Below are 15939 nucleotides of genomic sequence, written 5' to 3' on the forward strand. Positions count from 1 at the left end.
GATGAGGGGACCCATTTCTCTTAAGGAGCACAGCACACTGAAAGGCTGTCAGTGGCCAGACGGCCCAGCCACACAGAAAGGCACCCACAGCAGCTGCTTTGTCTCAAAGGGAAAAATACTGGCAGATCCAGGAGCTGAGAAAAATATCAAACGAGGAAGTATGACTGCCATTTATATCTTCCCCATGACTATGTGACTAGGATACTCAGCATTTTTCCTACCAAGGTAATGGCAATGGGGCAGGAGTAAGGTCACAGGGAAGCTAAAGAGGGACAATGAAGTTCAGATTCTGCCGGGTGGGGTGGCTCATGCTTGTAATCCCAGCATTTTGGGAGGCCAAGGCGGGAGGATCACCTGAGGTTGGGAGTTCGAGACCAGCCTGGCCAACACGGTGAAATCCCGGTCTCTACTAAAAATACAAAAATAAGCCGGGCGTGGTGGTGCATGCCTGTCATCCCAGCTACTCGGGAGGCTGAGGCAGGAGAATTGCTTGAACCAAGGAGGCAGAGGGTGCAGTGAGCCAAGATCGCGCCACTGCACGCCAGCCTGGGCAACAGAGCCAGACTCCGTCTCAAAAAAAAAAAAAAAAAAAGAGAAAAACAAAAACAACAATAACAAAAAGCAGTTCAGATTCTGTCAAGGTTCAAACAAAGATTAGGGAAACACACATTCATAGACACCTCTGGTATGAAAAACAGGTAACATTCGATTCATAAGCAGACAGATCTGCTCTTGCAAAAGACGCCTCTGCGGGCACTAACGCCATCCTCAGGCCTCAGATAATCAGCGCACCTATCACACCCCATGGCCACCACTTCTCCAGCTGTCCCATCTCATTTTAACAGGATGCCAGAGCAAATGCCTGCTGACAGGGCAACCAAGGGCTTTTCCCATGCACGGAGGCCTCTGGGACAGATACCAGGGGCCAGAAATCGTCCCCCGTCTGAATAATCCAATCCCTTCCTGGCGGCCGGACAACAGCAGGGTAGCCTTCCTAATAAGCCTCGGGCTGAGGATTCAACCAAGTTGTTCCTGAAGGCAGAGACTGCAGGTGTCAACTGGCAACAGAGAGGTACCTCGGTTTCCAAGGGGGTTAAAGGCTGCCTGCTCCTGTCTGGCACACCCCTCAAATAAAGTGGTATCTGGGGGCACAATCGGAATCAACAGGCCTCAGATCTCACAACACTGTCTTCCTCTCCTCTCCTCATTCACAAGACCTTAAGACAAACAAGACAATGGGCGCCTCTTCAAATACATCCTTCTGGCCAAGAAAACCATTTCTACAGATGTCCCAGGCCCACGCAGCCTTTATGACAAACATCTAGAAAGACAAACTTTTAAGGGGAACTGCTGTGCCACTAGATACACTTCTTAAGGGACTCAGAATATTAGAAATTAAATTTAAAAGTGAATTAAAATTCACTTTTAAATTTAAAAAGATCAAAAACTGATGTCCTCCCAAGACCGGCTGACTTCAGGCCTTCCCGCCCTTCCTAATCTCCAACAAGTTAAAGAAACCTACCAAGCACGTTTCCTCTCCAATTCCCACCACATCCTTACTCCCCAGTGGGTTGTTATCACAACCCTGACCATCTTAAGCTCTTCCCTTAAGAACTTCCAAATAGTAGCCATTTCAGTCAAGAGGATCAGCAAAATTCTAGAACCCAACCTATATGGGGAAGAAGCAGAATACAAAAGAAAGAGCTATTATTCCAAGTCAGGGAAGCTGCTAAACTCAGTCCTATCACTCAACAGCTATACTACACTGAGAAAATAATTAACTTGAGCATCAGCTCACTTATCTGTAGCTGTGCTATGTTACTCTCAAGCCGATGATCAGCTAGCAATACAATTCACAAACATATCTCCACCACCACAGTAAAACAGGTATTTGTCTGCAGTTGATAATCTAGCATTACTCCATAATCACCAGGAATTTGAAGGCTTTCAGTTGTTTCATAAGCTAAATTCCAAGGAACTTATTCAAAGTTCCTATTACGTTGGGTCTAAGATTAACTTTGTTAATACCATGGTAAGGTTTCAAAGGATTAAACTGAAAATGAATCACAGGGGTAAAAGGGGATTTACAGGAAACACTTGGAGCCATTGAGTGAGGGGAGAGAACAGACTTTATTCCATGAGATCTAGAGATTCCCAGCACTGCCTACCTACTAGAATCACCAGAGGAGTTTTAAAACAATACCAATGTCTGGGTTCTATCCCAGAGACTGATTTAATTGGTCTGGAATAGGACCCCAACACTGGTATTTGTTGAATGTTCTTCAAGTGATTTTAACATTCAGCCTGGCCTGAAAACCACTGATTTAGAGAGTTGTGAATATTGGTCTTTTGCATTTGACAAAATCCCTTCAACAAGATTTTCAGGCTTTAGCAAAAAAAAAAAAAAAAAAAGGCCGGGTACGGTGGCTCACACCTGTAATCCCAGCACTTTGGGAGGCCCAGGCAGGTGGATCACTTGAGGTCAGGACTCGAGACCAGTCTGGCCAACATGGTGAAATCCTGTCTCTACTAAAAATGCAAAAATTAGCCAGGCATGGTGGTGCACACCTGTAATCCCAGGTACTTGGGAGACTGAGGGCAGGAGAATTGCTTGAACCTAGAAGGCAGAGGTTGCAGTGAGCCAAGACCATGCCACTGCACTCCAGCCTGGGTGACAGAGAGAGACTCCGTCTCAAAAAAAAAAAAAAAAAAAAAAAAAAGGCCAAAATATAATTTGTAAATGAAACTTCCTCCAGTGCCTAACACAATGTGTGTTAAATGCTTAGTACAAGGCTTTCTGGGTTCCATCATGTGACCACCATACTGCAGAGCAGGCCAGAACTGCTGATCACCGTGAGAAGCAAACACAAAGGTCAGGGGCTGAGTGGTTTGGCTATTTTTCTACTGTGAGACACAACATTTAAGAAAACTAAGTGACTGCTCAATATCATACCTGCGTAATACCAAAGAAAAGTAAACAGAAGGTTGTCAAGTTCACAGGATTCTTTAAAAAGCCAAACAATTATAACCATTTATTGTAACCCATTCTGTGTAGTTTATCTCTAAAAGCCTGAGTCTGTCTATTTCCATCACATAAATATAGATTTCATAATAACATACAAATCCTTTTTAGCAAGATTTGCTTTTGAAAACATACCCTGAACCCTCAGGTCAGGTACAGCTGTCAGTGTCGTGGCGTCTCCTGGGTGGTTCCATGCTCTTTTCAGCAGCCCAGCAGACTGGGCCAGAGACAGGCAACAGAGCCATCATGCTTCAAAGAGGAGCCAAGTGCTGTATTCTGAGCCACCGAATTCCAGAAAGAACATCCTTGGGAAGCTCACCCAGCCCCAGCATAGTCTGCCTAGTAAGTGTCTCTCCTGGGCCTCACCTACAGAGAGGTGAGGCTAAATGGGGACTGGGCAAGATGGCCTTTGAGGTTCCATCCATCTTTCAAAGTACACATGTCCGTCTTGCTTTCTGCCTCCATGAGCAGGCTTTGGTTAAGTGGAAGTTCTCATCTGATATCTAGTAACAATTGATTCTTTGAACAGCTAATTCATAAAATAATCTTAAATAGTTAAAACATATATAACATCTAATTATCTAAATAGGCTAACTCCTTAAAACGGGGGCAGGGAGGAAAAGGATAAATTTAATTCTGCTCATTAGTGGACTTCAGTGCACCAAATTAACTTCACATTAGTCTGTGAGTTTAATAATGACAGGTTTAACCATTGCAAAGCCTTCTGGAGTCCCTGTTTCTTTGCGTTGACCTTTTTATTTCTGACTAAAAGAGAGGGAAAAACGGTAAGACATTAGAAAAAGCATGAACAGGGAGGGGGGAGGGATAGCATTAGGAGATATACCTAATGTAAATGACGAGTTAATGGGTGCAGCACACCACCATGGCACACGTATACATATGTAACAAACCTGCACGTTGTGCACATGTACCCTAGAACTTAAAGTATAATAATAATTAAAAAAAGAAAGCATTAATGGAAACCCACCTAACAGTGGAAACAATATTTCATTGAAAAAGTTTTCATTAACCATTTGTAACTTCCAAGTTATCTTAACCAAATAAAGATTTAGGTACTTAAAAAAAAAAAACAGGAAGCTAATTCCAACACTTTTCTTCCCCTTTGACAGAAAGTTCCTTTAACTCATGCCAACAGGCTATATTTATTTCCCTTAAGCAGCACTTCCTAGGAAAGCCGCGGCAGTCTTGCAGCAGACAGCATAAGAGAGCTGATGATCCCGGCAGCAGCCCAACCTCAAGAGCCCCAGCGAGCTGGCAATGCAGTTACCAAGCATGAGAGCCACCTGGGCTCCACACCAATCGCAGCACTGTTGTTATCTCAGCCGGAGAGCTCTGGGCTGCTATTGGAGACCAACACCTGGCACCAGACCAGATACAGTGTCACACCCAGCAGTGCCTAAGAGACTACTGTGCCTCATAAAGCTTTATGGATGCCTACAGGGAGAGAAGAAAAAAAAAAAAAAAGGCAGGTATTCTTACTTATCTTAACCCTGTCCAGAAAATCTGCTGAGTCACCGAGTATCAATCAAGAGAAAAATAATGCAGAGCTGCAAAATGCTAATCTCCTTCCTCCTGCTCTCCTTCCTAACAGCAAACTGACTCACAGGTAATACTCTTGACTTGGAAAACACAAGGGCATAGACAAATTCACACGTCCTTAGTCTGTAAAGAAAAGCTTTCAGGAGCAAACTCTAAAAGTACAATGTACTAGACAAAACTATTTTATGAAAACAATGGCTGTCTCTGGGTAGAGGAATTAAGGGTGGTTACTTTTTTTCTACAACTTTACACACTTTGTCCATTTTCTATAATGAGCCCATATTTCTTTCCTAACAATACATCTTTGAATCATTTCTGGTAAGAGATTAGACCCACATCTTTGATCCCTAAGATACAACTTGAGCTCACCAAAATATTTCAAAGCACTAATTATGAAAACTCCAACCAAGATTAAAGGGTCAGCCTACCACAGAACTAAGGAAATACTAAGTAAGAGCCCTGGATTTTATGAATACTTGCTTTGTTACCTTTCCTAGACACAGAATATTCTAATTTGGTAGGAAAAAAATCCCACCAATGACACACTTTTGAGAGAAGGGGAAAAAATAATTAAAGTTCATGTGCCAGTAATAATGGTACATGAACTTTAGTTTACTTCTGCTTTTTTTTTTTTTTTTTTTTTTTTTTTGAGACAGTCTTGCTGTTGCCCAGGCTGGAGTGCAGTGGCGCAATCTCGGCTCACTGCAAACTCTGGCTCCCGGGTTCAAGCGATTCTCCTGCCTCAGTCTCCCGAGTAGCTGGGACTACAGGTGCATGCCACCATGCCCAGCTAATGTTTTGTATTTTTAGTAGAGGCAGGGTTTCACCGTGTTAGCCAGGATGGTCTCAATCTCCTGACCTTGTGATCTGCCCGCCTCGGCCTCCCAAAGTGCTGGGATTACAGGCGTGAGCCACCACGCCCGGCCCACTTCTGCTTATTTTTCCATTCTTCCTTCTTTCCCAGATTAGACATGCTAATGAAAAACAAGGCACCCTTACCTTTGCCTGAGAGCACTAAGAAAACAAACCACCACCACAATAAAATAAAGCTCATAAAAGCATCTGACAAGCTTTGTCTTGCTTTTGCTTAAATATTAATTTAAAGCAATTAAAATCCAAACTCCTTGGCTTATTATTCAAGAACACACATGCCCAGACGCAGTGGCTCACACCTGTAATCCCAGCACTTTGAGAGGCTGAGGCGGAGGGATCACCTGAGGTCAGGAGTTCAAGACCAGCCTGGCTAACATGGTGAAACCCCATCTCTACTAAAAATACAAACAATTAGCTGGGTGTGGTTGCATGTGCCTGTAATCCCAGCTACTCGGGAGACTGAGAGAGGAGAATCGCTTGAACTTGGGAGGCGGAGGTTGCAGTGAGCCAAGATCGCACCACTGCCCTCTAGCCTGGGCTACAGAGTGAGACTCTACCTCAAAAACAAAAAACAAAAAACAAAAAATCCCCACACATAATGTGAAATTCACTGAGGTATTGCACTATAGCTAAGACTTCACACATTTGATGCTCAATACCAACAAGGACTAGGTATCCCTATCCCACAGCTCTTTCTTTTGCCTGGCAAGTTCTTCATTTCTCCAAATTCTACCCATTCCTCAAGTTTCCAGCCAAATGATACCTCCTCCTAAAGAGTTCCCTGAGAGAGAAGCACTTTCTCCTTTTACTAATTCCCACAGCATCTAAATTACAGTCATCTATGTAGAGTACGTGTTTGTGAGTTTAAGCTTCTATTGGTGGACAAGCAGGCCCAGCACCAATTTATCTTTATCTGCACCAGACCACTTGGTTCAGTGCTGTGCACGCATCTTGAAGAGCATTCAAATATTTGCTAAATTAAAAAAAATGAATAAACACTGACTGCATCTTAAAAAAAAATCAGGGCTCGTGGAGTCATATGATCTACATGTGCATATATAAATAGGATTAAAAAAAGGAACCATGCCTGAATAATCATGCCTCAGGCAAAGGAACAGTGTTTAGGAGCAGCCTACGTATAAAACTTCATGTTAGCTGAAGTAACGCCAGCCTAATGCCAGCCAAAGTTAGTACTCAGGCTCAAAGAACTAATAGCAACAGAAACCACCACTTTATTAACACTTCAGGATTAAAGGATGCCTGCTAAGCCTCAAATTGTGTGTGGCCACAAGCATTAACATTACAGTCCCGAAGAAAGTGGGTAGGTGTGCGAATGCTTCATTTCAACCCTAATTATTTCTAAGCATATGTGAGAAATTACAAATATTTGAAGATGTGACTAATAAAGCAATTTTTCCAAGTCATATTCTAAAAGAATGATTTGGTCACAATTCTGAGAAATGGGCAAACCATGTAATCTGCATCTTCACTTACACCTTGAAGAAGAAAAGCACTGGCCTGCTCAAAGTCAGAACTTATTCTTTGGTGCTTTGCTTCTGACTTCTGTTTGACACCATTTCTTTTCTTTCTTTCTTTATTTTTTTTTTTTTTGGTGAGACAGGGTCTCGCTCTGTCACACAGGGTGGAGTGCAGTGGCACAATCACAGCTTACTGTAGCCTGGACCTCCTGGGTTCAAGTGATCCTCCCACCTCAGCCTCCCAAGTAGCTGGGACTACAGGCACAAACCCCCGTGCCCAGCTAATTTATTTTTATTTTTATTTTTTTGTAGAGACAGGTCTCACCATGATGCCCAGGTTGGTCTTGCACTCCCGGGCTCAAGCGAGCCTCCTCCCTCAGCCTCCCACAGTGCTGGGACTACAGGCGTGAGGCACCAGCAGCACAGGTCTCCTGCTTCTCGGTTAATTCGACGTGTTAAAGGCTAATAATAGTGCTGAATGAAACCTTGCTTTCCACATAAGAGCCATAGATGTATCCTTATCTTTTGTTACTTAGAGGCTTTTTTGTTGTTTGTTTTAAATTTCTGACGGGTAGTAGGCATACCTGGCATCCTGGGAGATCCTGTCCCAGATTTCCTCTCTAACAACTAATATAAAAATGATGGTTATGATGATGTGACATGCAATTGCAATCTCTGCCCAATTAACTGCTTACTTTAAAAAACGAAAAACTATATGCTTACACAGGAATTCTGCTTCCCAACTACTTACATTATCCATTTTATACCATTTATACAATTTTCTCAGATCACAAAATTTCTTGTCATCTTGCTGGTTCCCTCTGTCAGCAAACTTGTAACATGAAGACAAGTTAAAGATAAATATATCCGAGAAATTTTGTTTTTTGACAGGTAACGGTCAAGCAGATTCTAGATGGTGTCTGAACTTACAAAAATACTTAGTAGTGATGCATTCATTTTAATGTATATACAAAAATAGCTTGAATAAACCTATGGGCTTATTGTTGTTGTTTTGCTAGGTCTTGACTAAGTAATAGAAAGAGAGTAGAATAAAAGAAATCTTTAAAAAAAGTTCAGAGATTACAAGGATACAGTAAAAATCAGGAAAACAGTACTCAAATTTCAAAGTTTAGGGGCAGGGTGTGGTGCCACATGCCTGTAATCCCAGCACTTTGGGAGGCTGAGGCGGGAGGCTTGCTTGAAGCTGGGAGTTCAACAACAGCCTGGCCAACAGTGAGAGTGCCTCTACAAAAAAACAAACAAAAAAAATTTAATAAAAAATAAAAGTTCATGGCCAGATGTGGTGGCTGACGCCTATAATCCCAGTACTTTGGGAGGCCAAGGCAGGCAGATCACTTGAGCTCAGGAGTTCAAGACCAGCCCAGCCAATGTGGTAACAGAGAACAGCAGGTAGGCACCTGCTGTTCAGGAGGCTGAGGCAGGAGAATTGCTTGAGCCCGGGAGGTGGAGGTTGCAGTGAGCTGAGATTGCACCACTGCACTCCAGCCTGGGTGACAGAAGGAGACTTCGTCTCAAAAAAAAAAAAAAAAAAGTTTAGGAAACATGAAAGAATAATAAAAATAAAATTCATGTGGATTCCTGAAATTTTATAAAAGTGGTATTAGCCTTCATATTTCTCTGAGATAAGGCTTCAGTGGCATGTTGAAAACCTGCTACAGTGGTGGCTGACTCCATATCCTTTAGGGTACTCAAAGCCCAGCAGTGCTACCTGCTGTTCTTCTCCACTTTGCAGAGGCAAAGCTCGCTGCTGCCACTGCAAACCCTGATGTCAACTCTACTCTCACAAGCTGGGGACCCTATCCCCAGAAATTTCACAGGACCACACACCAGCTCCACAGCCTCCACCTTCTCCTGCTCTGCAAGCCATCCTTGGGTAAGCCTGCTCACTCTCACAGCTTCACTTATGTGGACACACTAAAGGCTCTAAATGTTTTTTCCTACTCTACTTCTTGTCTATGCTCTACCTACTGATAATTTTACCCATATGCACTTCAAATTCAACATCTTCAAAATCAAAATCATTCTTCTTTTTTTTTTTTTTTTTTGAGATAGAGTCTCACTCTGTTGCCCAGGCCGGAGAGCAATGGCACGATCTTGGTTCACTGCAACTTCCACCTCTCAGGTTCAAGCGATTCTCCTGCCTCAACCTCCCAAGTAGATGCGGTTTCACTGTGTTGCCCAGGCTGGTCTCAAACTCCTGAGCTCAGGCAATCCACCAGCCTCGGCCTCCCAAAGTGCTAGGATTACGGGCGTGAGCCACCGTGCCCGGCCCAAACTCATTCTTAATATCTCCCCAATCTCCTTTTCTTATGTCCACGAATAGGTTTAAATCCTTACCATCAATCCCAGACACCCCAATGCCTCCCTATCTTCTAGAAACGCCTTTCCTCCATCCTCACTTCTGTGCTTTACAACAGAACCCTGGCCTCTCTGACATGGATAGGCAGAGCCGCTTCCTGACTGCTCTTTATATTTGGTCTCTTTCTCCTGTACAGGTTTTTTTCTGCATTGCTTCAAGACTAATCTAAGATAAAAATCTACTCTCAAACATCGTAGCCATTAGGGAACTGCAAATTAAAACCACAATCAGATACCAGGCACATCTATAGGAATGGCTAAAATAAACATTATAACATTGAGTACTGGCAACAATGTGGAAAAACTGGATCATTGCTGGTGGGAATGTAAAATGGCACAGACACTCTGGGAAAGAGTACTGCAGTTTCTTACAAAACTAAATATGCACTTACCATATGACCCAGCAAGCGCAGTCCTGGGCATTAATCCAGAGAAATAAAAGCTTATGTTCACACAAAATCCTGTAACTGAAGGTTCAGAGCACCTTTATGTATAATTGCAATTAACTGGAAATGACCCATATGTCCTTTAACAAATGAATGGTTAAAGAAGCTGTGGTACATCTATAACATGGAATGCTACTCAGCAATAGAAAGGAAAGAACTATTGATGCACACAACAAAATTAGATGGCTATCAAGGGAATTCAGCTGAGTGAAAAAAGCAATCTCGAAAGGTTATATACTATATGATTCAATGTATATAGCATTCTTAAAATGACAAAATTACAGAAATGGAGAAAAGATTAGCAGTTGCCAGAGACTGGGGTTGAGGGGACATGACTGTGGCTATAAAAGGGTAACGAGAGATCCTTGTGATGGAACCTTTGCATCCTGACTGTGGAAGCGGTCACACAAATTTACACCTTTAAAAAAATGCATAGAACACAACACACACACACACACACACACACACACAAATGAGTGCATATAAAACTGGTGAAATCCTAAAGTCAATGGATTGTATCAATGTCAGTCATTATCCTGTTGTGATACTGGACTATAGTTATGCAAGATGTTACCACTGGGGGAAACTGGATGAAGAATATATAGGATCTCTATATTATTTTTTATAATTGCATGTAAATCTACAGTTAGCTCAAAATAAAAAGGTTTTTTTTTAATCTCATTAACTTCCAATAGTTCCCTAATGCCCACAGTGAAATATTTCTTAGCATAGCATGCAGAATTTCACCCGACCTATAATCCCTTTACACATCATATGCCCTAAACAACTAGTTCTAAGAGCTAACATTTATTGAGCACTGGCCATGTGCCAGGTACCATTTTAAATATTTATACGTATTATCTCATTTACTCCTCAGTGATCCCATGAGTCAGGTACTACTGTCAACCCCATTTTATATACAAATGACGTAAGTAGCTTATCCAAAGTCCCAATATGTCACACGCCCTTTCCATACCTTTGGGTCTATACTTGTACCGCCTAAAAAGCCTCCCCACCTAATCACCCTTTAAGGCCCTGCCCCAATGTTACCTTCTGACTTTTTCCAGACTTAACTGTTACACTAACTGTGTCTAGCACTCAGATGTAATGGATAGATGTTTAATCAACATAAGGTCTAGACAAAAGGACATGAGGAAGTTATAAAACTGGCGCCACGAGAAGCATTTGACACTGATTACATTAAGCCTGTTTCTCTGAAGTTAAACCTGAATGGAAAAGCATTCTATAATACACAGTAGGGTACAGAAAAGACTCATTAGCAAGAAAATGTTCATTAATAAAGCAATGGCTTTAACACAACCAAAGAGGGAAAGGTAGTATCAGGCTAAGTAAAGGCCAGTGTCAGCTGCAAAGTCCATTATCTTTCTCAAATTTTCACATAACAAATACACCAACAAAAACCTCAACTTCCTAAACCTAGTCCATTCCGCCTTATTAGGTACTTTTGTAAGAAAATGTATAATGCTTTTTTTCCTCAGGAAAAAGAATATTTTCTCCAGGTGAAAACGCATCTTCATTATTTCCCCTGGAGGAAATTAGATTATTATCTAAAGACTGCTTAACTTATGAATTCGCTTGAAAAACATACTGATAATCCCACAACTATCTAGAATTGTTCTGAAATCTGAGTCTTTCCAAAGGATTCACATTTTATTTTATTTTTTATTTTTTTGGAGACGGAGTCTCACTCTGTTGCCCAGGCTGGAGTGCAGTGGCATGATCTTGGCTCACTGCAACCTCTGCCTCCTGGGTTCAAGCAATTCTCCTGCCTCCCTCCTGAGTAGCTGGGAGTACAGGTGCCCACCACCACACCTCACTAATTTTTGTATTTTTAGCAGAGACAGGGTTTCACCATGTTGGCCAGGCTGGTCTCAAACTCCTGACCTCAAGTGACCCACCCACCTCAACCTCCCAAAGTGCTGGGATTACAAGCATGAGCCACTGTGCCTGTCCAGATTCACATTTTAAACACAGATGACAGAAAGTAGAAGAAAACACCAATTTTGTTTAGGTACATGAATGAAGCTTAATTGGCTTTATATTCCCTGTCATTGACCCCATGACCCCCTCCCCCTCAATAAGTTGTCTTCTGTTAAGTATAGCCTTTTCAGAAGGCACCAACATAGAATAAAAGTGAAAAAGAGGAGAATGCTCAGGACAGACTGGGTGAGAGGGTGACAGCCAGCCTCTCTTCCACTTATTGAGTGCTTACTATGGACCAGAGACTTATCAATAACCATAAATTCTTAACAGTAACCTAAAGCCAATAAAGAAAAACACATTTTTTTTTTGAGACTGAGTCTCGCTCTATCGCCCAGGCTGGAGTGCAGTGGCATGATCCCAGCTCACTGCAACCTCTGCCTCTTGGGTTCAAGCGATTCTCGTGCCTCAGCCTCGCAAGTATCTGGGATTATAGGCGCCCGCCACCACGCCTGGCTAATTTTTGTTCTTTTAGTAGAGACAGGTTTTCACCATGTTGGTCAGGCTGGTCTCGAACTCCTGACCTCAGATGATCCACCCGCCTCAGCCTCCCAAAGTGCTGGGTTTATAGGCGTGAGCCACCGCGCCTGGCCAAAAAATAGGTTTCTAAATTACCCATTATATGAAAAAAGATGTGTTTTAGTACAACAAGCAGGTAAGAGACTCTTAGGAAAGGAAACTGACCGGTCGAGTTCTCCTGAACTTGGAATCTTCACGGTCTCTGTGCGTCCCAGTTGTGCTGGTTCTCTCCCTCACACTTCTATACCCAGGACTGGGGATGATATACTCTTTTCCTATGTCGATATCCTTCATCTTCTCTGAGTGGAGGTTCCAGGGCTCACAGACTGTTAGTTTCACATCGGAATTCCTGAAATTAAAAATTCATCAAGAAATAGATCATTTCCTAAACAGTACTTAACCATATGTTCAAGTGCCTTAAAATAGGAAAAAAAAAAGAAAAAAGGCAAAAGTACTAAAGCTTTCTACTGTTATAGCTACAAAAATTAATTTTCAAAAAAATGTTCAAAGATTTTGATTTCATTTTTTTAAAGAAAAAGATTCAGTATAAGAGAATCAAGAAAAATTACCTTCTCCCACCTCTAAGGGAAAAAAAATTAGAAACAGTAAACACACTAGTAAAGAGACACCCATTCTCTTCAACTAAGCTCAAATCCAGTGTATACAATAGAAAGGTTAGTTTTTTTTTTTTAAAGACTTTCTAGAAACAATTTCAGTTTGTCCCAAGTATTAAAAACTCCACAATTTTAAAGTGGACATCATTTCTTCTACTAAATTTTACTAGACAAAAACTTACCAAACACTTATTCTACCAATGATATATTCCATCTCTGCCTTTTTATAATTAACTAATGGGTTAGCTGGTGTTATTTTAAAGCTCCATGAAGTTATCCAGTTAAAACAATGTTATAACTTAACTTCAAACACAAATTCCCTGGGTACTGAAAATGTTCTAAAACTAGATAGTGGTAATGGTTGCACAATGCAGTGAATACATTGAAAAAAAAACACACTGAATTTATACTTTAAAAGAGTGAATTTCATGTCATGTAAATCCTATGGCAACAAAGCTGTTAGTAAAAAACAATAACAAAAACAAATTCTCCACCCTGTATTACTAAGTCTTACCTAGTTTTTACCTGAAACTCTGTTCTAAACCACTGCTTGCCTGGCTAAGTCTAATCAATATGCTGTATCAACTCAGGTCACTTAAAAACAAAAAACACACACATACTTCTCTAAAATGTTTCCCCCCTCTAAGAAGGGTCGCAGCCTCCCAGAGACAAGCTGAGAAAACACCTTTCATACTAGCCTCCAATGGAAATTAAAGACGTGTAGCCGTGTCGCCTTCTGGATTCCATAAATCCCTGGCTATCGCTGTGACTTAAAACTACTACCTCTGCAGCACAAAATTCTAACCATTATAATGCAATTTTTAAGGTGTCAGATAAAAAGAGAACACTTACTAATCCTCTGAATAAAAAGGACTAAATCTCCTACGCAAAGACAGGTTTCCAGTCCAAAGAAAGCTTGATTTCTTGCCTTTCAGAATTCTGGTTCAAGTACCCTAAGTTGATATAGCTGTTACTTATCTTTAAAAAAAAAAAAAAAAAAGTCACCTTGTCCAATGACAAACTACACCATAAAGAACAAGGGCTCACCAAGCCAGAGCGCAGCAATCACGTCATTGAGACCTCATTAAGGCTAAACTATAAACAGACCTGGCATCTGCCAGTGTCCCCAGTGTTGAGCTGTAGCTGTAGATCAGAGTAACCTTCTTACGGGAATCACGAAATTCTAACCTTCCCCTTCAAGGGTTCCCTAGCTTAGCTGATTATCTGGAAGAGGAAAAGATTAGTACTACCTTTTTAAAAGGTGGGGGTTGGGGCGGTGAGCAGTTTGAAACGGAGGAGGTCACTGGAACTCATCCACAATATGAAATGCCACATCAAGAAGAACACGAACATAATCTTAATTATCTAAGCACCCATGATAACCAAAGATTCTTTCAACCACTTTTATTTCAAAGGATAAAGTAGAATCAGTGGAGCACAGGAGCAGAGAGGGGCAGGGACAAAACGACTTCCCTGTTATGACACAAATAATGACTGTTTTGTGACTACAGTGACTGCTGTGGTAGACACTGCTAAACTATCCTAAGGGACTAAGTTATTCTATGTATGAAGGGTGTGGGGAACAGTGTTCCATTATCTCTAACACACTCATCTCTACTTTCCTGGAAAAAGAGGCACAATCAGGAGAGCAGGCAGGCCCAAAGTAGGCACAAAGTTACTGTCTGTGGCCTTGAACATAAGGACACCATCGTCTGTGTATCTGGAACATAAAAGAGGGCACCCCACGTGGAGGCCGGCGAAGAGCTGGGAATCCTGACAGGTTTGGAAAGAAACAAAGCCCCAGTCTGAAGCAAGCAAGCAAGCAAGGATGGATCCCCAGGCCAGCCATTTTACTGATACTATTTATATTTCCCTATCTTCTCGTGTCCTCCTTTAAAGTTGTTGGAATATCTTTTTTAAATGCTCACTTGCCTCAGCTATCAAGAGAGGAAGAAAGAGAAGGGATTTTTGTTTGTAAAAAACAAACCTGTTGTCCAGACGTGTACAAGGGTAGAAGCAGAATAATCAACGTGGGAGAACCCCAAAGAAGTGCCCAATAGGGTTGAGGCCACTTAGCCGCCCTTTTTTACCAAGATTCTCTTTCCACTGATAAAAGTGTAGACACTCTCCCCGCACAATGATACTGTTTCAACTGCATGGCAGGAGGAGAGTTGCACGGGATTACCAGACTGGTGTGTGCAAGCTGCAGTCATCCCAACACTCACGAGTAGGTTTCCATCACCTCCAGGCCCTCAAGCTGCACGAGGAAGACCCACGCTAAAGGGATACGTATTTACCACACCCACTGTAATCCACTTGTTGCGTCTCCAAGCAGCCTCACCTTTCATACACGCTGCAGACCACAGTAAAACCTAGCCATCTCCTCCTCCAAGACCTCCTGAAACTTTCCCCGTCGTTCCTGTGCCCACCTGCCTCCAGCCTCTCCGTCTGTGCAGAAACCAAATGGCCCCTGTGTGATAAACACAAAGCCACCCGCGGCTCTGTGTGGCAGAAGCGAAAAGAGCACTGGATGACCGTGGAGAGATCTGGGCTGCGTTCCCGGCACAGCCACGGGTTTGCTGCGCGTGCTTATGTCACGTACCTCCATTTACCCGCTTGCAAAAACGAAGGGGATGACTTACTTCGAAGGTCGCTGGCGGCTCCGCTGCGGGTTGAGCAGGGTGCCCCGAGCCACCCGCTGCACAGCCTCCCAGGTGGGCGTTTCTCTCAGACCCGCTTCGCCTGGGATGCCCGGGCCCTAGGGCGTTCCCACAGCCCGCTCCGGCCTGGCCAGGCGAGCGCGACCCACACCCACGGCCCGCGGGCGCAGCGCCCCCTGGCGGCCGCGGCCAGGGACGTAGCCCGCGTCCCTGCCCGCTCATCCCAATCCTACCTGCCTGTCTTCCAGCACACGACCCCGTCACCAGACCCCGGGCTCACAGGCCTAGGAGGCGGCGGCAGGAGACCAGGGGGAGGCCATACCCCGTTCCCCAAGTCTCCAGTGTCCCCCGAACTGCTCGTAGCCCTGGCCACATCCCGCCACGCCC

General features: G+C 42.9%; 1 protein-coding gene across 7 annotated transcripts in view; it reads right to left on the bottom strand.

The window, feature by feature from the left end:
• Nucleotides 1-15939, bottom strand: part of ABCC5 (ATP binding cassette subfamily C member 5) — a 97299-nt gene that overhangs the window by 81172 nt on the left and 188 nt on the right. For 3 of the 7 annotated variants that reach the window (XM_031009247.3, XM_019024294.3, XM_004038086.4), the window contains exon 2: nt 12444-12627. In XM_031009247.3, coding sequence (XP_030865107.3) covers nt 12444-12572 — 129 coding nt within the window. In that variant the 5' untranslated portion in view covers nt 12573-12627. Of the gene's footprint in view, nt 1-12443; nt 12628-13744; nt 13864-14879; nt 15124-15534; nt 15706-15939 lie in introns of those variants that run through there. The other 4 variants (XM_031009248.3, XM_055381984.2, XM_031009250.3 and 1 more) reach the window with 4 other exon arrangements.

This window comes from Gorilla gorilla, chromosome 2 (genome assembly GCF_029281585.2).
Source record: "Gorilla gorilla gorilla isolate KB3781 chromosome 2, NHGRI_mGorGor1-v2.1_pri, whole genome shotgun sequence".
Classification (NCBI taxonomy): domain Eukaryota; kingdom Metazoa; phylum Chordata; class Mammalia; order Primates; family Hominidae; genus Gorilla; species Gorilla gorilla.